The sequence below is a fragment of the Dipteris shenzhenensis genome, chromosome 14, assembly GCF_047967505.1.
Source record: "Dipteris shenzhenensis isolate YYH24624 ecotype China chromosome 14, Dip_SZ_1.0, whole genome shotgun sequence".
Taxonomy (NCBI): domain Eukaryota; kingdom Viridiplantae; phylum Streptophyta; class Polypodiopsida; order Gleicheniales; family Dipteridaceae; genus Dipteris; species Dipteris shenzhenensis.
This window is the reverse complement of record NC_141609.1, coordinates 41,992,311-42,014,828: the sequence shown is the minus strand read 5'-3', so window position 1 is coordinate 42,014,828 and position 22,518 is coordinate 41,992,311. Positions and strand designations below refer to the sequence as shown.

Here is a 22,518-nt window from a genome sequence, read left to right as displayed (position 1 = left end):
TCTTCCACTCCTCAACATCTCCTTGCTCTGATCAGTAGTACTCCAATACTCTTTCCTTCTAGCCAAACGAACACATGAGCTAGCTAGAGGTGGTTAACAAGGATTCAAAAGAAAGGCAAATGGGGAATTCACAAAGGACAGTGGCCGAGGGAGAGGATGGCAATATAGACTCTCCTACGTCTTGCTTTATGAACTATGATCAAGGTGATTACAAGGGGTGGGAATGGAATCTATAAATGGATCTGATCACCCACTCTAATGCGGGTGCAAAGATCATTATCTTATTCATATTGTGAGCTTCTACATAGCTATGGCCCTTGCAATCCAAACAACTTAGGGCTCCCAACTCACCATTGGATCATCATAGAGAAAGGAAAAGAATTTGAGAGTGAGCCCACATGAATTTTCATGAAAGTATAGAGAAAAATAGCAACAAAGCATCTAGAGCTTTTGTGTAGTGTTTGGAGTGCTTGGAGAGTGCTTTTCTACCTACTCTACCTATAACAAACATGAAGCAACAAGAAAGAACCAAAAACAACAAATAAACAAGCAAGTATAGAGAAAAATAGAGTGTTTTCTTCCAGAAAGAGATTGCTTGTCATTCCCAATACCTCAAAACATCCACCCAATCATCTCATGTCATCTTTTTCTAAGGGATGGGACTGCATACAAGGTTTAACAACAATTCCTTCTACTCTATCCTAGATTTGCACACCTTCAAGCTTTAAAAAGCATCAAGAACTAACTTGATTCTTATTTTCCTGGACTTCACCTATGGACTTGTGAGTGCATGGGGAAGGTGTGTTGACACTTCAACAGGATTTTGTCGACAAGACTTTGTGTTGGAGTGTCACGGTGTGTTCTTGGGACCCCAGAACTTGAACTTGGACATACTCTCGAATCATAGTCACCAAAGTTGATGCATTAGGGGCTGACTTCCTTAATATAGACTTGCAATGCTCGCATTGACTTACAACTAGTAGGGGTGCTATTTTCGCCTAAGGGCCAAGACCTACTATTGTGGAAACTCTCTATTTTCACCTAGCTCGTGGATTTGATTATATGAGAAATACAATCAAACTCACGGGTGCTCGGGATACCTAGCCTCTCTCCAAGCAGCATATTTGTTGAGCACACCTATAAGGAGGGCGGAGTGCTGCACCCTAGAGTTATGAGCAAATGGCACCGTGAGCTCATCGATGTTGACTTGTGTGGTTCCGGCATGAGCATCTACTAAAAGTAGTATGGCTTTGAGGTCTTGGTAAACTCATAGCATAGGTCCGATCTTCCATGGCACTTCTGTGGGGGGGGTGGAGAAGGGGGGAGAGGGGGGTGGAGGGGCGGTAGAAGGGGGGGGTGGTGGAGGGGGGGGGAAGAAGGGGTGGAAGGGGGGTGGGGGGGATGGAGGGGTGGTGGTGGTGGTGGTGGAGAGAGGGGGGGGTGGAGAGAGGGTCAGGGGGGTGATGGGGGAAGGAGGTGGAGAGGGGGGGTAGTGGTGAGAGGGGGGGTGGTGGTGGTGGAAACTTGACGGACGGAAAACGTTCAAGGAAATTCAAAGGGAGGAGGAGATGGTCACCTGCAATGCTCTCCAAGTCTTTCTCGATGTAACAGGATTGGTGAGGGCGAATGGATGGCTAGGTTATTGTTGCGAGAAGGGCTCAAAATAACTCACCATGTGAGGATGGCATTAGGGTGGTGGTCGATGGAGAGGGAGGAGGGTCTTACATGGATCTCCCTTCAATGTCATATTAAGGGTTAGAGGTTCTCTATTACTTCTATTTATGCCCCTAGCTACTCTTGGGACAAAAAGCTTGCTTGAGAGCCTTTAAAATTGATAAATGAAAATGGCTTTGTGTTGAGTGACTTTAACATGGTGGAAACAAAGGATGATAGAAGTCTTGAGAAAGGATTTGTCATTAAGGAGTATGATTGAAAACAAAGAATATTTATTATTGATTGACATTCAATATATTAAAAATTGAGAGAAGATGAAGTACTGGGGGCACTCTCCGCTTGGGAGAGTAGTAGTAACTTAGGTTACCAAGAAGAGGGGTTGGATAGGTGCATAGATTTAGCACCTGCAAACACTTTGGAGCATCTGATCTTAACTATGTGGGAGGAAATGCATGACTCTACTAATGCAATAGTTACAGAGACGAAGCTCGGTGAAAGATTGGAGTCAGAGAGGGTGCATAAACCCTAGAGACTTGAGAATACTGAAGAGGCCTCATCATCGGCACCACCTCCAGCAATTGATGAGAGCAAAAGCTCCATCGATATAACTCGGTTGGGAATGGATGAACAAGATGCTGCCCACATTGTAAGTTCATGATATTTTGTCAATATGAATGAATTTAAAAATCCAGCGAGGGCTGTCCACCCAATCATCTCCCAAGGTTGGTGTGCAAGCATGAATGCGTCCAAAAAAGAAATCCTTCCAAGGTTCCTACCCAGGCATGAGTCCCCTCACCACCACCTTACAAAGCAATGCCCTGCACTGCAAGTCCGGGTCAATGATATTAAGGCCCCCTTCACATGTAGGGAGAATAATGGTCTCCCAGGCCACCCTCGTTGCAACATCTGATGTGCCATCAAGTCCACTCCATAAAAAATTCCAAACTGGTCTAATAAGCTGAGTGATGCAATCCCTAAACCGGCACCAGCAAGAACACACAAACCAGGCGGTGGCCAAGAGAACCTGGTTCACTACCACAACTCTAGATGCAAGGTCGAGTTTGGCAGAGCTCCAAAAAAGGAGCTTTTTCCTTATACTTTCTAGTACTGGGGCAAACTGCTATGCTGGAGAGATGCCCATCCCAAATACCTGATAGGAACACCCCTCTGAATCCAAGAAAAGCCAATATCAACTCCCCAGCCTGGAGTGTCCTCATCACTAATCCAAAAGCCAAAGGATTTATGCCAGTTAATGTGTGCCCCTACAGCTGAGCAAAAAATATCCAAGGCTGTCTAGAAAGAATCTTACTCCACAGAGCTAATGAGCCACCATCAATGACTCGACCAACCGCTTCTACAACCTGCAGATCTGCAACGCTCTTCAATGAGCCGCTAATAAGCGAGCAGCTTCTATGCCTGACAGCAGCAAAAAGACCGCACTTCGAATGATCTAAGAAGCAATCGAGCTCCTTCATTAGCTCCAACAACCGACAACTATCAAGGCACCAAGGAAGGTCTTCATCCATCTCTTCAACAGTTGGTGACAGTTGGTATCAACTCCTACGAAGGTGTCAAAATCCGTCGATGATTTGGCGGTGTCTCACATGTACCGGTGACTGACGACCTGAGGGCCGTGGCTATCGACTCGCACGTCAACACAGCTCTTACTGACCCGAAGTTGCCCACGTTGCTGCTCCAGCTCCTGCCCACGTTGCAGCTCCCCTTTCGTAATTCCCTCAGTCGGAATGGATCAGGTGTTGCTGAAGATCTCCTTGACTAATTTTCGCCCCTTTACAATTTATGCTCAACTTCTCAAATTTTTCAGGTGTTTTCATGATGTGAGGGTTCCCAACCGTTGAACGAGAACTCTTCTATCAAAAATTTAGAGAAGCCCCAATTTTCTACAAACCCTAATTTTGCAGCAACCCTAACCCAAAAATTTGGGGCTTTTCTGTCCTGTGTCTTCCTTTGGCATAATTGAAGCTTCCACCATGTAAAATTTGGGCCTTTTTTGAAATTTGAGTAAACATTGTAAGGGATTTAGACACTGGTTGTAATAACAGCTAAGACCTTCCCACCAATGGATAGCATAAAAAACTCCTCGTTCATCGAGAAATTCTCAGGGAGCAATTTCCCAACTTGGTAGATGAAACTCCGGCTTCTTCTTATGCGAGAAGGGATATGGAATATCACCAATGGCAAGGAGCCAAAACCCCAAAGTGATGATGCTAGAATCAGTTGGTGGGAGAACCAAAATGATAAAGTAATGGCTATCATTGGCCTAGCTTTAGCTAACAACCTTATCCACCATGTGGATTTTGATAAGACTGCAAATGACGTTTGGGAAAAAGAGAATTTGTTTGGAAATAAGATCAATAATTCCAAAGTATTTCTCAAACAAAAACTCTTCAAGCTCAAGATGAACGAAACTGAAACCCTCAATGAACACTTGAGCAATCTTGGGTCAATTCTCCAACAATTATATGCCATCCGAGCCATTGTTGAAGATGATGATCAAGTTGCTGTACTTCTCTCAAATATTGAAGACATTTCCAAGTATAATGAGATCCTTGTTGTCCTAAGAGTCAGCCGCAATATGAGCTTAATGGATATGGTAGCTCATCTCATTGATGAGGACCGTAGGCTTACAGAGAAAGTAGAATCTTCCTTCGAATCTGGCAAAGCATTCTTTCTCAAAAATAAGCCCACGAAGAAAGGAAAACCTCTTAAATGTAATTACTGTCAGAAACTTGGCCATCCAGGATCGTTGCTTCAAGAAAATGGCAAAGGTACAAGCCAAAGAACATGCCAATCTGGTTGCGGAGCAGAGCGAGGACGAAGACGATGAAGCTACACCTTTTGGACTTGAGGAACAAGCCTGCACTACTGCTGTTTCTAGTCTATCCCTCCATGAGGTGATAGATGAAGAGTGGGCTTTCTAGAGTCATGTGTGTTAGGTACTCTGCCTTGGGTAGTCCCCCCTAAAATGATGTAATAATTTGTCTTTTTGTGTGCCTTGTCCTATAAAAGGCTCCACTTATTTCCATGTACCCAGTTAGGAGACAGGGGGGTTGTTATGTCTTTCCTTTATCAGGCCTAGCCGAGTTCCAGGATGTTGGTGTACTCCCTAGACCTATGAGTTGGTCATGCATCCATGCTCAGATTTGAGTCTCTGATCACGTTAACACCTAAGCCATGAGAGTGCTTGGTTCAACCTCTGAATTATGCTCAGTTGTTAGACTCAGAGATTGCCTGGGATGCACAGTCTAGATGATGTCATAGTTTTTCACCCTCGCTCCAAAGGGGGGTTTGTTAGAATCGGAGTCCTAGTGTGTGTGGTCCTAGAGTCCTAGGAGTGTCCTACAGTTGTGTGAGTGTGAAGAGTCTTGAGGCCACTTGTGCCACCTCATGTGGTAAGTGTGATTCCTCCCCTAGATTATAGGATCTCGATTCTCTTGTGTGTGACCTCATCTATGAGGTGTCTGTGTGGGAAGATAAGGCTTGCCCAGCCTATGAAAGCGGCTATGTATTTGCTGTGATTATATCAATCTATCAACATCAGTTCGTGCCTCAACTCTTGTCTCCAATCATGTGTCTCTCACCCTCTCCCCATTTTCAACAAGCCATGGTAGACATTCAAAAAATTAGCAAGGATCTTCATCAATTACAGAGGGAGACATGGAATCCTAGAGCTTTGGAGAAAGAGGTTTGTTGTGAGTGTAGGAAGAAGTAATGAGATCTTGCGATTGGTTAATACAATAGATTTGGTAATCTATAGCAAAGACATAATCAACATCAAAATCAAAGTCCGCATCATAATCAAAGACAGCGAGCCAATTATGCTCATGAATAAAATTAGAATCAAGCTCAATTTGAAGGCAACGAGGTTTGAGTTCTCATTTCTCAGTATGCTCTTGTAGAAAGTGTAAATGAACATGATACTCATTAAGAAAATATTTAGGGGTTTATCCAAGTGCAAGCAATCATATGACTCCTACAAAGGATTGGTTCTTAGAACTATGTCTAAGAAAAAATGCCAAAGAAAATGTCATTATGGAAGATCATAAAATTGAAGCAATTCCACCATGTGTTGCATAAAGCATTGGGCATGCTTTCTTGAATGATAGAGAATGACTTGGTTCTTTCATTTAATGTTGTGGTTGCATAGTTAGGGAACATGGTAATGCCCAAATCATTATTGCAAAAGGTGGAAAATTGACAAAATGTTCAAATTGTTATCGATTGCTAGTATTGGTTGCAAATAATCGAAGCAAGGAAGCAATCTTAGACATTATGGAATAAGAGATTTGGACATCTCAACTTTAGAAGTATAGCTTCATTCAAAAGTTCAAGTATGGTACAATGCTTTCCTTAGGTCTAATTCTAGAAAGATATTTGGGATCATGTCGCATTGGTAAGCAACACTGACAACCTTTTCCTACATCATGGCCTAGGAGTACAAATATTCCCCAGGCCATACCTTTTGAAATTTGGAGTTATGCCTCAGCTTGGTCTTTGAACATAGCCTTATATTCTATTACTTTCATTGTTGAAAAGGAAATTACCAAGCGCAAAAAGTCATTTGATGCGACATTGGAGGTGAGTACCAATTAGGTGAGTTTAATGCATTTTGCAGACATCATGAGATTAAAAGGTAACTCATGTGAAGATATACATCGAAGAAAAATGGAGTTGGAGAGAGGAAGAAACATAGTTATTTTAAAGTTAGTAAGATGTGTGTTGGATGAAAAAAGAGTACCAAGACCCTATTAGGTTGAACTTGTGCAACAACTCTTAATTTGATGGACAAAAGTCCACCTGCAATTTCACAAAATACAACTCGAGAGCATTTGACTTTCGTCAAATTATTTAAGAGTATTTGACCCTCTTGCCTATGCTCATGTTCCATATGAACTAATGAATAAATTTGATGCTAAGTCTATTAGATGAGTGTTTAAAGGATACATGAAGAATCCAAAGGTAATTATTGCCTTCATGATCTAGCAAAAAGAAGACACATTACTCTACAAATGTCATATTGATGAAATAGCTTCTTACTTTGATTAAGAAACTACCACTCTGGTGCTAACTTCCTTTTTTATACTAGTTATTCAGAGAATTTCATTGCTAGTAGCAGATTCAAAATTTGACTATTCACTATGACTGGATATTGCAACCATCACGATCATTACAAACATGCTTGAAAGTTTCATAGTACCATTTAGAAGATCTTCGTGTGAAAGAAAAGAACTAGAGAGCTGGGCTTACCAATGCAATATTGCATTTATGACTAACGCAAAGGAAATTGAGGAGCTAACATCGTTTACAGAAGTAATGAAAGTTTGAGAGGGGTAGCATGCCATGGAGAAGATAGTGCCTGCCTTAATGAAAACTAGACATTGCCATTGACCAATCTTCTAGCAGAAAAGACACCTATTGGATGGCAATGGGTTTATAGAGTTAAGCTTCATCAAGATGTAACCACTGATTAGTACAAGGGTAGATTAGTTATTAAGGGTTATTCTTAGCATAAATTATGAGCAAACCTTCGCACTAATAGTGAACAATTATTAGAACATTAATGCTTTAGTTTCTCATTTGATTGGCCACATTCCTCAAATGGATATGAAATTTATATGTAATTGCCAAAAGCTTATCTTGTCAAAGGTCAAGACCACAAAGTTTGCAAGCTAGAATACACAAGTATTTCATCACTTTACATAAAATAAATAGCAATGATGTAGTTCTTGTTGTGCTCTATGTAGATGACTTGATCATCATAGGTCTCAAATGGTTAACTTATTTTTGAAGCTAACTGACAACTCACATTACCATTTGATATGAAAGACAGCCTTGGGAGATCTCCATTCTCTCCTTAAAATAGAAATATAGAGAAATGAACATAGCATTATGTTGATGGGGAAAAATCATGCCTAAAAAGTTTTGAAACGGATTTATATGCTTCATTGCAAGACCTTGCCAAATCCCATGGAATTTAATGTAAAATTTATGGCTTATGATAAATCTCCTAATATAGATCCTCTTGAGTATAAGCATTTTGGTAGATTGATTTATTTGACCATCACTTATTGGATATTTCTTATTCAATAGGTGTTTTAAGTCAGTTCATGTAGGATCCTAAGAAGGCTTACTCTGAAGCACCAATAATAGTTGTTAAGCATCTTAAAGGTACATAATGGGATCAAATAAGATATAATGTTAAATCTCAACTTTTTTGGATACAATGATGTAGATTGGGCACATAATGCACATGATAGAAGATGCACAAGTGGTTTTTAATTCAATATTGATTCAATAGCCTTGTTGGGGAATGTAAGAAACAACCCACTATGGCATTATCTTTAAGAGAGTGGAACACAAAGAATCAACAAATGCAGCATGTGTCACTTTTTCTCTCATTTCCTAGTTTCAGGGATTTAGACACCTACAATTATGGTTAGCTAGTCATTGTAGCGGTAGAGTGACCATTGTTGTAGCATAGGGCCTCAAGTCATATTCTTGTTGGAGATGTAGGCTTAAGCATGCAAACCAATTTCTCACATTTAGCTTAGTGAAGAAGAATGATTGTTCACACAATTGATGGAGGTCTTCAACTCCATCAGGAGTTTTAAAGTAAGAAGGAGTTGCTGGGTTCAAGAAAAGGTTACAAGGTTTACAAAAGGGCTAGGTTGAGAAGTGCAGCAGTTTTTCTCCTTCATAGATTGAAGGGGGCAAAGGTTGAGAAGTCTAATTTAGGAGTTTCAAGGGTAGATCGATTGAGAAGCATAGAATAGGAGTGAATTCTTCTTTGTACTAAGTTAGAGGTCTCATTTGTAAGCATTTTGGGATCTTAAAATACCTAATAAAATCTATTGTCTATTCTAGTTAATTATTCATGGAGTGTTAACAGGGGAAAGGAAGGTCAATATGTCTTTAGCCAAGACATCTGCATGAGATGATTAGCATTGAGGAGCTTCAGTGGTGTTGTCTTCCATTGCCACATTGTTGTGCACTAGCAATTGGAGTTCAAGCTTGTCTCATCATATAAATATTAGTTGCAAGTTAGGAATATCTTCCATGTGAGCATAAGGGATCAATCCCCTTAATCAAAACCCAATCTCCTTTGTTAGGACTAGTTTCCAATTTTATAAGACTTAAATATGAATTAGGTAGACAAGTGGAGTAGCACCATAAAGATGATTTTCATGTCATCCTATTTCTCCAATTATTTAGTAATATCCTCTCCAACTTGTGCAACCTATTACATCTATGTATCTGTAAGGGAATCTATGTGGAAGGTTGACACAAGCGAGAGCTTGCCACTTTTTTGACTCTCCTATTGTATTTATCAAATATACATTATCATAATTCACAAGAACCAACTTATACAATGCAAGTTGTTTTAAACAAAGTATACAAAATGCAAAGAAATTTCCTTTACCCAGCTGCAATGTTGAATACATCAAACTTTGTTGAAGAAGAACAACACATCAAAAGAAAGTCACAACCACACAAAAGAAAGGCTCTATTCAATGGATTTGATATTTGGCCTCAAGGATCCCTATGGACTTGCAAAGGGTTCTATTCTTTGTCTCTACCTACACATGGTAGATGATAGATGTGCAATACTTGTTAAGTTTTTTTTGCATCAATGGCCCCTTTCATGATGACATCAATGCCTTGATGGCACAATTCTCCATTCAATAGTTTATAAGTCGAAAGGGTTCTATTCTTTGTCTCTGCCTACACATGGTAGATGATAGATGTGCAGTACTTGTTAAGTTTTTTTTGCATCAATAGCCCCTTTCACGATGACATCAATGCCTTGATGGCACAATGCTCCATTCAATAGTTTATATCACTTGGCTATCGTTCTACATTTCCTTTCTTCTTTCAGCTTGTACAACCTAATGGGATGAAGTGATCAAGTATTGGAGTACTTCGCTATAACATTTATCTTCCACAATGATGACGGATATAATGTTCATCCCAAGACCCTCTAAGTCAACCAACACATTTTTTTGATTTATTTCTAGATTTAAGCATCCTCCTTTTAAACTTTTTGAAATAAAAATGAAATTCTAATAGCATTCCCAACCTCTCTGCTAGTCATCCCAAAGTTTTGGAAGAGTGAAGTACTTGCTTAGTTAACTGTAAAGAAAAACAATTAGTCCATATATATTATGCTTAAATTTCTCCTTACAAAATACCAAAGAAAAAGTATCCTTGTTTGGTTTCAACGAATGTGGATTTGTGTCAAGCATTCATAAAGAGGCAAGGAAACCCTCCTACCACATCATCAAGTTCATTAGTAATTAACATCGGCTACCTAAGGCCACCTTAGCAACTTGCATGTGGCATCCAATATCCTCACCATGTCACATCATCAATAGCCACTTCATGTATGCCACTCCATCCTACGGCCTTAGCTATCTAGCTTAGCATGCCGCCTAATGAGAATTTACACCTCATCATGCCACCTGGCATATCATCAGTGTGTTTCACAATTGCACTTTACCTATCCACATATGATTTGCATTACCATATCACCATTTTCTACCTCCCCCTACATTTCATTAACTCCAAATAAGATGCCTTTATAATAGTAGGAATTTTAACAAGGAGGGTTATACCATTAAGTTTTACATAAAAATAGGACTAAAGAAGCCCATCAAGTGGCTTCCCGATTGAATTAGGTGCTCACGGGCCCCACCAACCTTTTGCTAAACTAACATGTCTGAAAGATGGGTCTAGATCCACATTTTTTATTTTGAGCATCCTTTTTAAAGCATCTTGAGTTCATATGACCCTTCGTCTTGCAAAAGATGCAAATATCTCAGTCTTGGTTGACATAGCTAAGGCCTGAGAAGTGGAGATTGAGGTAAATCTTGATATATACATCCACGGTCTAGTACTTTGGTTTCTTTTTCCATGAGGGCTAAAATGCACCCTTCAAGTGTTGGTGATGGAAAATTCTTACAAGAGAATCATGTTTGGCATACATACTCTTGAGGAGGATGACAATTGCATCATCATAAACTTTGCAATTGATGGATGCAAGTTGAGCCATAATGCTCTTGAGATAAGAAATGTTGCACATATATCACAACCATAAAAGCACCCAAGTGTCTTCAAATTACAAGCAAGATGCCATTAAACTCAAAATGCTCCATGCCCATCCACGGACAATGTTGGCCCTCCCTCTTGTCTTTGAATAATTGATGGGATTCCTGTTCTCTCTAGAACCGACTTCAATGTCTCATGGCACTCTTTCGGAGTCTCAAATGCTACAAGCCATCATATGTATTTCTCAAATTGAACTAAGAAATTCTACTCAACTTCCTCATCCCCTTGAAGAAAGGCTAAGGCTTTGTTCATAAGACATATGCTCACCCTCTACCTTGTGCTAGTTGAAATAGTAAGCTTCATCTTATATCATTCTATAGAATTCGACCATTGCTCGTTGCAATTTCTCAACATCTAAGTAAACAATGTTGAAAGCATTCATGTCAAATGATTGCACACAAGATTTTCTTCTTCCAAGTCATTGTGACCCTTACACCATGATACTCTAAGCATTTCTCTAGCACATCAATTTGTTCTTACCATGCAAGCTTTTATAGACCAAGTTGTGGGTAGTGGCATTGTAGATTTCTTATAATTTCCCAGAAGCATAGACTTGAAAAATTTAAAGAAAATGTGTAAGATTCATGACTTACTCCAGCAGTGTCACACGATCCAAGCATCCCTTCATCACCTCTTCAACATCTTGCACCCGCAGACATTTGTGTATTGGGTCCTTCAGCAGCCAAATGACATCACTTGGCTTCAATACTAGCTAGAGGGTATGAACAATCAATATAATGTATGTCCATCACATCGGAACAATGTAGCACTAGAGTAAGAAATATCATTAAAACATTGGGGAACAATCGACCAACCTTGTAGTCCGTATTCTCTCTTATCTATAACCATCAGTCTATGCCAATGCATCCATATAATATTGTAATTGACTTTTCCTATCCTTTAATCTCAAAGGTGCTTTCATCATCTTTTGCACTAGTTTTGTTGTCTTCTCCAATTCCTTCTCTATGACCCCTTAAACTTAGTAGATAAATATTTCCAACGATCATTTTGTTTTAGCTAGCTTATAAGATTGATTCTTGCAATTCATGTCACTCCAAGTCTAATGCATTGGCTTTTCATGAAGATCCTTGTTCTACCTTTGAAGATCATGTATGGAGTTTTGCATTGTGACAATGGTACTATTTCCTAAATGTGCTAATTGTTCTGCTTGGGATCTATACACCTTGCTTGCTTGCATAGCCATTCTCTAATCATGGTTCAATTAATTGCAATAACCAAGCAATCCAGCATGTCCATTGCCAACCACCAAACTAAACAAGGTCACGCATTGTATGAAAGTAGGGTTTTTTTGGGTGGCAGGGTCCATAGGATACAAGGTTGCTTCCACCCAAAAGTCAAGATGCTTCTTTCTTGGCAAACAAAGTTTTTGGGACACTATTTTTTGCAGCTTTAGATATATTTTGGTCAATTTAGGCAAACCTTCACATATAAAAGCTAGATTTCAAAAAAGTTCCAATCTATTATATGCATTTTTGTCATCATTCCAAGATCATCTCATACAAGCACATTATGCAATAATGGTCATATCAATCAATCTTCTCTAAAATATTCAAAATATCCAAGGCTATCTAAATGTAAAGTATCTTTACCCTTGCCCTTATGATTTTTTTTGCAAATCTAATTCTCATTGGGAAAAGCTTCATCAACATTTGGCACAAACACACATGGACATAATCTTGAAGAAATTGTTCATCAAGGAAAGCGTCCTTGCCGGAGCCTAGAATCCACAAGACTGCTAGGTGGTATGGATGGAAACTGAGGATGGAAATGGGGATGGAGAGGGTAGAGCCTATGAGGGTAATGGTCACATAAGTCACCCTCACTTCCCATCATCTCACCTTCCTGACTCCACTATTCCCTTTCATTTGCATGCTTCGAGTGATCTCCAGACTATGATAGGGGGTCTTATTGCCACATGATCAAATACAGATCAGTTTCCCTCATATTCTTTTTGATGAGGTTGAGGCTTTGGATGAGTGTCTCTTCCCTTCACTGACCAGAACTCTCGTGGATATTCGATTCCCTCCCTGCTACAAATTAGACCCTTTGCTAGAGGAGGCAGAGGAGGAGGAGTGGTTTGACCCTCCTATGCCCATGCAGCTTAGAAGCCATGGGGGGGCTTCTTTAGCCTCCCCTCGAGAACACGTTCTGCTCCTAGCTTTACTAGTGCAAATGGGCCCTTGGCCCCAGGAAGCTTATACCAAGCCTCGCCCACTTCTGCTCCCCAGTTCAGAAATGATTTTCAAAGCCTCAGTGGAAATAGAGGTCTTGTAGCTTCCAGCAACAACTTAGATGCCTTGTTTGAATGAGGTGAAAGAGGGGCTGACAACATCAAAAGCTATAGAGATGCCAATGATGTGCTTCGCAACCGTAAAAACAAAATTGGAGGAAGTGCCTCTGATTAAGGCAGAGTTGGAACTATCGTAAGCAAGTTGAGCTTCACTCGAAGATGAACACGTAGGAGGAAGAAGAGCCCATATTAAAGGTATTGGGTCATCTTTGATTGAGCCGAGGCCTCCCACATCCAGCCAAGAGAAAGCAAAAGACCAGGTGCCTCAAGGAAACACTGAGCTAGAAGCTCTTGCACAATAAATGCTAGAGGAACACAACAATCTAAAGGAGAGAGTGAATCTACTAGCCCAGGTAAGTCGGTTCTTACCTTTCTAGATGACACCTTGCTTCATGACTCGGTCCTGTGGCTTCTGAACCTATGTACCTAAAGAGCTCTTTATCTCTTCTTTTGAACTTCTCTTGAATCTCTCCCTTACGCTTCTTGTGCAAATTTTGAATTTGAGAAGAGACTAGCTCATCTAAAATTACATTAGGGATTGGATTTTTGAGTTTGAGCTCAACAGTTTTCACTCTCTCTTCTATCTTTTGAAACCCACTAGAAGGAAAAAATGTAGCTTATCTTATAAGGAACAAAATTGCTTTTTACTTTGAAGCGACCTGAACAAACATCAAAACGTTATGCTCAATTCTTTGGCTGTGAAAAGCCCAGTCTGGAGTAGCAGCCTGGCAAAACTTCATCTAAAGGTGAGAAATGGCTAGGGAGTGAGCTCTTAAAGTTTTTCTTGAGTAAGATCAGCTTGATGCCACTCCAAACTAGAATCTAACCCCCTAGTCCAGGCCATGGAGTTCAGCCCAGCTAGGAGTGGAACCACGAAGGAAGAAGAGGAGGGAGAAGGAGAGGAGGAGGAGGAGGAGGAGGAACTCTTCTTGTTGCTACACTCCAATATGTATGCTTTGGATGTGATGTAAATTGAGTTAGACCATTGACTAAATAACAAATATCAAGCCTAATGATTGTACGATAGACCAATGAAGCAATGAGTTGTCTATTGTAGTGCTTGTCACACTGACTTAGGCTTTTCTTCCTCTTTTGCTAATCATGACTTAGCAATTAGTTGTCTATAAAGCTTGTCATTGACTTAGGCTTTTCTTCTTCTTTTTCTAATCTCAAATTTTGTTCCATAGCTGTAGCATCTCAAATTTTACAATCTTGCATATCAAATTTTTTATAGTAGTGTATCCATATACTTGTCTCGTTTTTTGAATCTCTCCAAATTTCTTGGCAAGGTGCTTTTTGAATCTCTCCAAATTTCTATTCCAATACAATAATGCATGAGTCGAAGATCTTTCATTTCAAAATCTAAAAATAAATCTTGGTTCAACTTGTTGATGAAGTTTTCATTACTTTATGTGACTATCAAATACATCTATACTAATAGTGTAATGGTGGTGATACCTCCCCTTGAACTTTGAAGTAAAGGGTATGGTTTGCATATGACTTTGTGTATCCAATATTAATAGTTTATTTGACAATTTTGCCATACCATTTGGTGCTTGTTTCAAACCATAGAGAATATTCTAAGTTTGTATACTTGGTTTGACTTTCCAATTTCAACATCTCCTTAAGGTTACCACATGTAAATTGTAGAGACTCTTCTTTAGTCTACATACTTGATTTCACTTTCCAATTTCAACATATCCTTGAGGTTGTTGCATATAAACCTCTTGATCACAATACCCATTTAGAAATGCACTCGTAAACAAAGTGTATAAAAAATGGTGGCACATGCAAAGCTTGTGCCATAGGAGGGGTGTGCACTAAAATGACGTGGCACTGTGCTGCGGTGGTTGTTTTTTTATAGGATTACCACGTGTCAATGAGACATGGAAGATTATTTAGCCAAATGACATGGCTTGTTGGCATGGTTGATGATGTCGATTATTGAGGTGTCTTATCTATCATGTTTCAGTTGATTTGACATGGCCTTATCTGCATGTTGTGGTGCCACATTGCTATTTCTTAACTAAACATGAGATGGATTGCGAACAAGTGGATTCTTCATAAATAATATTATATAAAGGAAAAATGCTACATAAAGAAAATGTCTTATCAAATTATGTGTTGGAATCTTATACCTCATATTTTTTGTGTTCAGACCCAAGGGTAGTTGCGTCTATTCTACCTTTGCATCTTGTGCTTCCAAAACTTACTGCATGAATCCTTGTGCTTTTGTCTTTGTTTGGCCCAAAGTTCTATTTGTCTTGAATAGTTTCAAGTTTGTCAACGGTGTACTAAATCTGTCTATACTATACACTTGTATGTTTGTCACAGTTCAAAACGTTGGTTATTTTTTATGTTCGACATTGATCTTTTTCATATTGTTGTCCATAGAATGTCAACATTGCTTGACTCATTTCTTGACTTTTTGCAAGATGTGAGTGGATTGGAGGAAATCACTTCTTTTCCATTGCTACTTCATGAAGGTTATAACAATAATGAATATTGCCACACCACTAATGCAAGAAACTTCTTGCGTCATTGGACTACCATTTGCATACTGGGAAATATAATATAAATAGTATACAATGACTTGTACTTTCTACATATAGATAAGTTCCTCCAAAGATTTAGGAATAGAAAACAAATATATAACATTAACATTCCTTCTAGCCTACTAGTACTCATGCATTATCACCAATTTAAACATATGTTTATTAACCCTCATTCTCAATTTTAGTGTAAAAAACTGACTAAACAAACTTCAAGGCAGAAAATTTTGATAATTTTTTCTTTTGTGGATCATCTCAATCCAAGGTAAATACAAAAAGCTATGAGTGCTTCGACTTCGTCCCTAAAATATAATTTGACTAAGTCACCATGAGATAAGATGCAAGAATGCTCAAACTAAAATAATCTCAAATTAGGTAGCACTTCAAAGCGCCATTGACTAGTTTGCAATGTGGACCAAGCATATGTTAACAAGGCATATAAAAATTTGCTCTTAAGTTAGCATGAAGAGCATACTCAAGTCTCCCCCCAAATAGAGCAAAACAATGAAGTATTTAAGGCATCCAATATTCATCAGTGCATGTCCCAAAGTAATTAATTATCAATGCATAACTCTATTACTACATAACTTAAATAATCATCAATGCATAAATTAATTACAGCATCTAAGTATAAGTACTTCCAAAGACTCTTAGATTGTCCTAGAGATGTAAGTTTGGCATTCAATCAACGAAGATGAACATAATTTTCCTCATTGCTCGAGTGCAAAAACTTCAAAGATTGTAAAAGGACTAAAGTTGTCTACAAAAGGAAGACCTTACCATACTATACCATCTTTCACTACTCCATTGGAGCATATTCAATTTTGATTGGTTGCTCAAAGTACATAAATGAAGAGTAAATAATTTGTAAAATGACTGAAGTCGCTTGCAAGGAAGACCTTACCACCCTTTACCATCTTTCACTACTCCATTGGAGCATGTGCGATTTTGAGTGGTTGCTCAAAGTTGATATGTGATGAGTACAATGAATGTATAGCATGTACCTTTAATATAATGTCATGTTGCATGTCACAACATGTATTGGGGGTCTTCTACGGTTGGATAGTGATCCTCCAAAGGTGGTTGTAGGTACTCCAAAGGTTGTACTAGCCTCCCCAACCATCATACGAGAGCCTAAAGCTCATGAACAAGCTCTATGCATCATCCACAAGGGATGAAAGTCCTTTTGAATTTTATGAAAATTGCCTTTAGATATGTTGGCCTCATAAATGGTGTGCATAGCATCCCTCACATCAGTGAAGGTGATATTATGTGACCGTGCATGGCTCTATTTCATGCATGGAAGTGTAAGGTAATGTGCATATCTCCTCTCACATGAATTAAATATCATACGTAACACTTTAAGGTGGATTGGGGCCCCCAGTAGAATAAATCCTTATGATAATATACTAGATCACATCAACCATACTCACATTTCTCTAAACCATTCCGGCACTCACTCATCTACATTTACTCTGACATCAACTCCCTATTCTTCACTTTGACAGTCCAAAACCCCCTTTCAGCTCATTGGCAAAACATATACAAATGCCCTAATAAACATGCACCTGAGTGCCCAAATCCAATCCAACAAGTCCATACCATTGGTCCTGGCACCTATGCAAGAGTGAGTGGATCATCCCTTTAGGTGGAACTAAGGATTGTATGGGACACTATCCAGCTGGCACCTATGTGCAAGAGTAAATGGACTATCCCTTTAGGTGGAACTAAGGACCTTATGAAGATGTATCCATACAAACATACCTATACCTATAACAATATAACCTAAACCACTTAAACATTCCCTAACTCATTGGTAAATTAAACTTCCATCTAGGTCTACTAACTACGAGTTAGGTAAATCCTAGCATCCTTCGTGCATTCAATTGCAAACCCATGCTAATCCAGCAACTCATAATAATCACCCAATGAAAAAGGTGCCTTACAGCCCAATAACATCAAGTGCACCCCATATGTGCTAGCACTAATATAATAGTTCATGGAGAAACAAAATCCACAACTAAAAGTTATAAGAGGAGTGTAGTACATGTGCTTTATTGTAATGAACAACCCTTACTATGAGTGCACCAACTATATAGCTCCTTTTAGGTGGAACTAGGACACGTGTGAGCATGCAACCAATAAAATACCATGCAATCAAACATCCTAACCCTCTCGTCAAGTCTTCAACCCTCATCTACAAATGAGAACTCCACTCAATTGCAATCATCACCAATCATGCAAGACATTTGCGGCCTTCTTACACTCTCAACTTTAGCAAACATTGGCAAGACCATATATAAGGATTCCATAGGAACACACAAAAGAACACATGAGATAAGCACCTTTACTACAATACTGTAACTACATCATAGGACATAGTACTAACTTTGAACCACTTCAAGTTGTTAGCAATAGCCAATTCTCTTACCACACCACATCTTAATCATTCTAGTTAGATAAGAGCAATCATCATAATAACTCAAGTATAAACTCATAACATGAAAGGAAAAGTCAAAAAATAGGGAAAATGCTTTGGCTAAGCTAACCCTAGCATCCACATTATTCCCTTGTCGAATGAAAACTGCATCTCCGGTTTACCACAAAAAATAATTGGCAACATTAAAATTTGACAAATTATGTCATTAATAGCAAGTTTCATAGGCATACCATAGCATTAATAGAACAATAAAGCATGATTTATTAATGAAAAGAAATCACTTACATCTATACCATGAAGCAACAAACCATCCCCGAGCTCCTTGACCCCTAAAAACCCCTGTTTTTAGGTTGAATGACCAAGCTCATTACCCATAGCTTCTATATTAGAACAAAAATTAAAGGTACATCCTCTAATATGATGCTATACCCATGAAAAAACCACCTCCAAAGACATGTCAATGAAATCTTTCATAAAAGCAAAGCCTAGAACCTAAACTTCCTAATAACAAGGCTCATCCTAATCATCCCTAGTAATGAATGATGGCTACTAAAAATCCAATATAGTCTTCGGAAAATAGACATCAAAACCATCTCCATGGATAACAAATATGCAATCTGGCCCTTCATACTTTCACCACACATTTTGGTCTGTGCCATTTTCATGCTTCAAAGTTTTAAACTATTTGGCAACTAAGCTATACTCAACACACTTAGAGTTAACCTAGTTAGAACCTTTACTCCCACACATAATCAAGAAGAAATGTATTGCTCTTAAAACCTCCCCCAAATTTTCTATCCTCTTGATTCACCTCAGCCTATTAAGGCTGAGGGACATCTTCCTATGGTGTATAGTTTCTACTATTCAAATTGGGTCATCACCTCCTTTTTATGGATGCAATGGCTTATGATCGAATCTTATCTACTCCCTTGAGTAAGGTAAGTGGTATGGCCTTGGACAACATGTGGCAACATGGCCATGGCCTTGACAAGCATTACAAACTAGCATTACGTAACTTAGGATGATAGCTCCTTGTGTGTCCAACTTCATTACAATAACGACATCTCCTTGTGCCTTGAGACTATTCGGCAAATTGACATAGAGTAGGATTTGCGCCAAGATACAATTGATAACAGGGGGTGTTGGGGGGGGAGTCCTGAGGAATTACAAGGCATGAGCATAGCAAAGGTGGTGGAGGCGACAAGAACAACTTGAAGAGGAGGACGAGGAGCGGTAGAAGAGAAGAGTGGCATAAGAATATAGAGTAGTGGTGGTAGTGGCGGTAGAAGAGGAGAGAGTGTATGTGGTGGTAGAACAGGAGAACACAGAGGTGGTAGAAGGGGAGAGCAGCACAAAGAATAAAATGTAGTGGTGGTAGAAGAAGAGTGGTGGAAAGAATATGGCACATCAATGGTAGAAGAAGTAGAACAGATGGTGCACTGGTGGTAGATGAAGTAGAGCAATAAAAATTAAATGGCACAGTGGTGGTAGAAGAGGAGAGTAGCATGGCGTAGAGATGGTGGTGGTAGTTGCGTTGTTAGTTGATGGTGGCGGTGGTGCTATTGGATGTATAGGGGAAAGCGACTGGAGGAGGCATTTCTTTCCAGGAAATTCCTTAGAACATGGCAAGTGGTCGGAGGGGCTAGAGGAGGACTTTCCTCCTACGAAAGTTGTTAGATTATGGCGAGCGACCGGAGGGGCTGGAGGAGGACCTTCCTCTTAGGAAAGTCCTGACTCATGCCCTCCCCCCCACGTGGAAGACTAAGGGGAGGGTTAAAAGATTAACCATGGGTGAGGTTTTTTGTTGCGAGAGTCAACTTGAGTATGGGTTAGCCTAATTGTGGGTGACTTGAAAATCACATCGAGAATTGCCCTTCCCATTGCCATGAGCCGCTTGTGAAAGCCCTTGAGTTGGCCTTTCATGCAAATCAAGCAAAACTGAGCACTACCTCCTTCCCCTCGCCCCCTTGGGGCTTATTAGGGTCTTTATACACCGAGGCTCCACTCATACACACTACTCATAGTCAACAGGAACAAATAAAACCAATGGTGGGCACTGGGCTTTACACACCGCTCGCCAAATGCTTCTCCTTGTGTGTCCTACTTGGCTGGCATGTGAAGCCTGAAATCTACCCATCCATGGGTAGCCAATGTTGGTTGCCCATGGATGGGCAGCCATTATTCCAACCAATGGCTTGCTTTGCCACTAAATTAATCCAATAAATGGGCTCTTCAAAGTTTTTAATGCATGTTCGAGCAGGCAGTCTATCTGTAAAGGCTTTGCCCATGACAACCTACTTGTCCAACTTTTTAAGTGCCCCAACTATGAGCACTCTCTTGGGGCGGCTTCTGGCGATCTGTAAGGACCCTCAATCAAGTGGGAGAGAGGACGATGGGTAAGAGGGTGGGGTTGAGAGGATGGCAAGTATCAGCACTATCGTGTAGCCAAAGAGTCTGAGAGCGTGGGAATGAAATCTATCGAGGGTGTTTACAGACTATCAGCACGGTGGGGAATGCCCAGATGGGCAAGATTGCGTGCCCACATCGAGTCCATGGCCGGGATGCATTTAAGGCATAATAGGGCAGGCAAACGAGTCAACAAACACCCTGAGAGTGCGGGCGAGCAAGACGGGCCTGGAAGGAGGAGTGAGTGAGAGAGAGAGGCTGATGTGGAGGGAGGAGGGTGGGGTTGAGAGGGTGACAAGTGGAAAGGAAATGCTCCTCTTTTTGTTGATCCTCTTCTTGTTCATGAGTATTTTTTTGGAATGAATTCTAGTACAGAGAAGAGGAGAGAGAGAGCTTGGCATTGGGTTGGCTATGGCGGTCACCCCTCTGCCTCCTCACTCCTTCTCCCTCCAACCCTCCCCTCCTCCCCTCCTCCTCCTCAAGCCCCTCTCTTCTCTTCACCATCGCCGTGCCCTCCTCCTTAGCTCCATCGCCTGCGGTTTTTCGCCCCCCCCCTCCCATGCCCTCTACCAAGACCATGATTCCGTGCTCTCTCACTCCCCCGATTCCTTTCCCCTCCATTTGGAGCCCATCCACGTCGACAACGCTCATCCCCCCACCGTTGTTTCCGCCCCTCATCGCCGCATTGTTGCGAGTATGCCATCGGAGCTTAACTTTTGCCTTGAATCGCTTGTCAATCCAACAGAGATAATAGCTTGCTGCAAGCTTGATTAATTTTTTCATCATAAGGCGATGTTTACGATGACCAGCATTACACCTTTAAATAGTTTTGCTGTGTGCGCCATTTAAGTTATCTTGAGACGTTGGAGTGGTAATTCATTGCTATGATCTTTCTAAGCATGATATCGTTTCCGCAGTTGGAGATTTGCATGGTGATCTCAATCAAAGTAGACGAGCTTTAAGGTTGGCTGGAGTTCTAAGCTCAGATGGCCAAGACAGATGGGTTGGGGGCAATGCTGTAAGTTATATTCAAGCTGTAATTGCTATCTTCACGACTTACAAGCTTTAATTGTTACCTTCGGGAGGGCAGACGTCAGCATTTTTGTCGAACTGACGGCAAGCCGTCGTCAAACATATAGTGCATATGGTTTTCCTCCTTTTTGTACGATGAGAACCCTACTTTTTGGGAGCGGAAATTCAATCTACTATTTGCCAAAATGCAATGGCTAAGTTGCAGAAACGAGAGTTTGTGTTTTAACCCTGTTTTGGGATGAATATTCAATCTCCTTTTTGCGTATACCAAAAGGTTTGTTTGCAGTACATGAGAAACCCAATAGGAGCTTATTTCTAGATACCGTATAACAAATTTCAAATATCTTAAACAACAGTAATCTAGCGAGGCTGCATTGCTTACAACAGTCTGTAAGCCTTTGTAGTCCAAAATCTTGCGATCTAAAATTTTGTTCCACAATTGAGAATCATGAAATCATCTTGGCCCTAGCACTGCCCTAACTGAGACATTTCATCCATCCATGCCTAGCATTCTCACAAACCAACCAGCATTGGCTGTACATAGCAGGATCTTTGAGCCTTGAAAGTAACTATAAAGCTTTGACCGTAAAGCTCTCATAGGGGTAAGAAATAGAGCAATATTTTCGATCCATCCAAATTTCATGTCCGACTTTGCTATTTGCTGTTAAATAGCTCTCCCCCCCCTTCTGCTCCACCTCGGTTCGCCACCCCTGCCCCTGCCCCCTCAGCCCCCCCGGGCCTCGCTTCTGTCTTTTTGAGTCTCCCCCCCTCCACCTTCAGCCTCGCCCCCTCCCGCCTACTCTTCTCCCCCCCAGCCCCGGTTCTACTCCTCCTTGTACAATTCCTGCATGTTCATTAGACGGCCGATCTGCTCGTGGCGCCTGTTTCTGGCTGCAACTCTTTGGTAGCAGCCCGCTCCCCCCCCGGCCTGAGCTTCGCATTGCCTTGTCAAAGGGGGTTCTGGGTTCCCCTGCCTG

General features: G+C 40.5%; 1 protein-coding gene across 2 annotated transcripts in view; it reads left to right on the top strand.

Moving 5' to 3' along the window:
* The first annotated feature begins 20,863 nt into the window (after window positions 1-20,863).
* SLP1 (Calcineurin-like metallo-phosphoesterase superfamily protein) overlaps window positions 20,864-22,518 on the top strand; it is a 38,588-nt gene continuing 36,933 nt past the window's right edge. For both annotated transcript variants that reach the window (XM_087385257.1, XM_087385256.1), the window contains exons 1-2: window positions 20,864-21,203; window positions 21,427-21,527. In XM_087385257.1, the coding sequence (XP_087241383.1) occupies window positions 20,921-21,203; window positions 21,427-21,527 (384 nt within the window). In that variant the 5' untranslated portion in view covers window positions 20,864-20,920. The remainder of the gene's footprint in view (window positions 21,204-21,426; window positions 21,528-22,518) is intronic.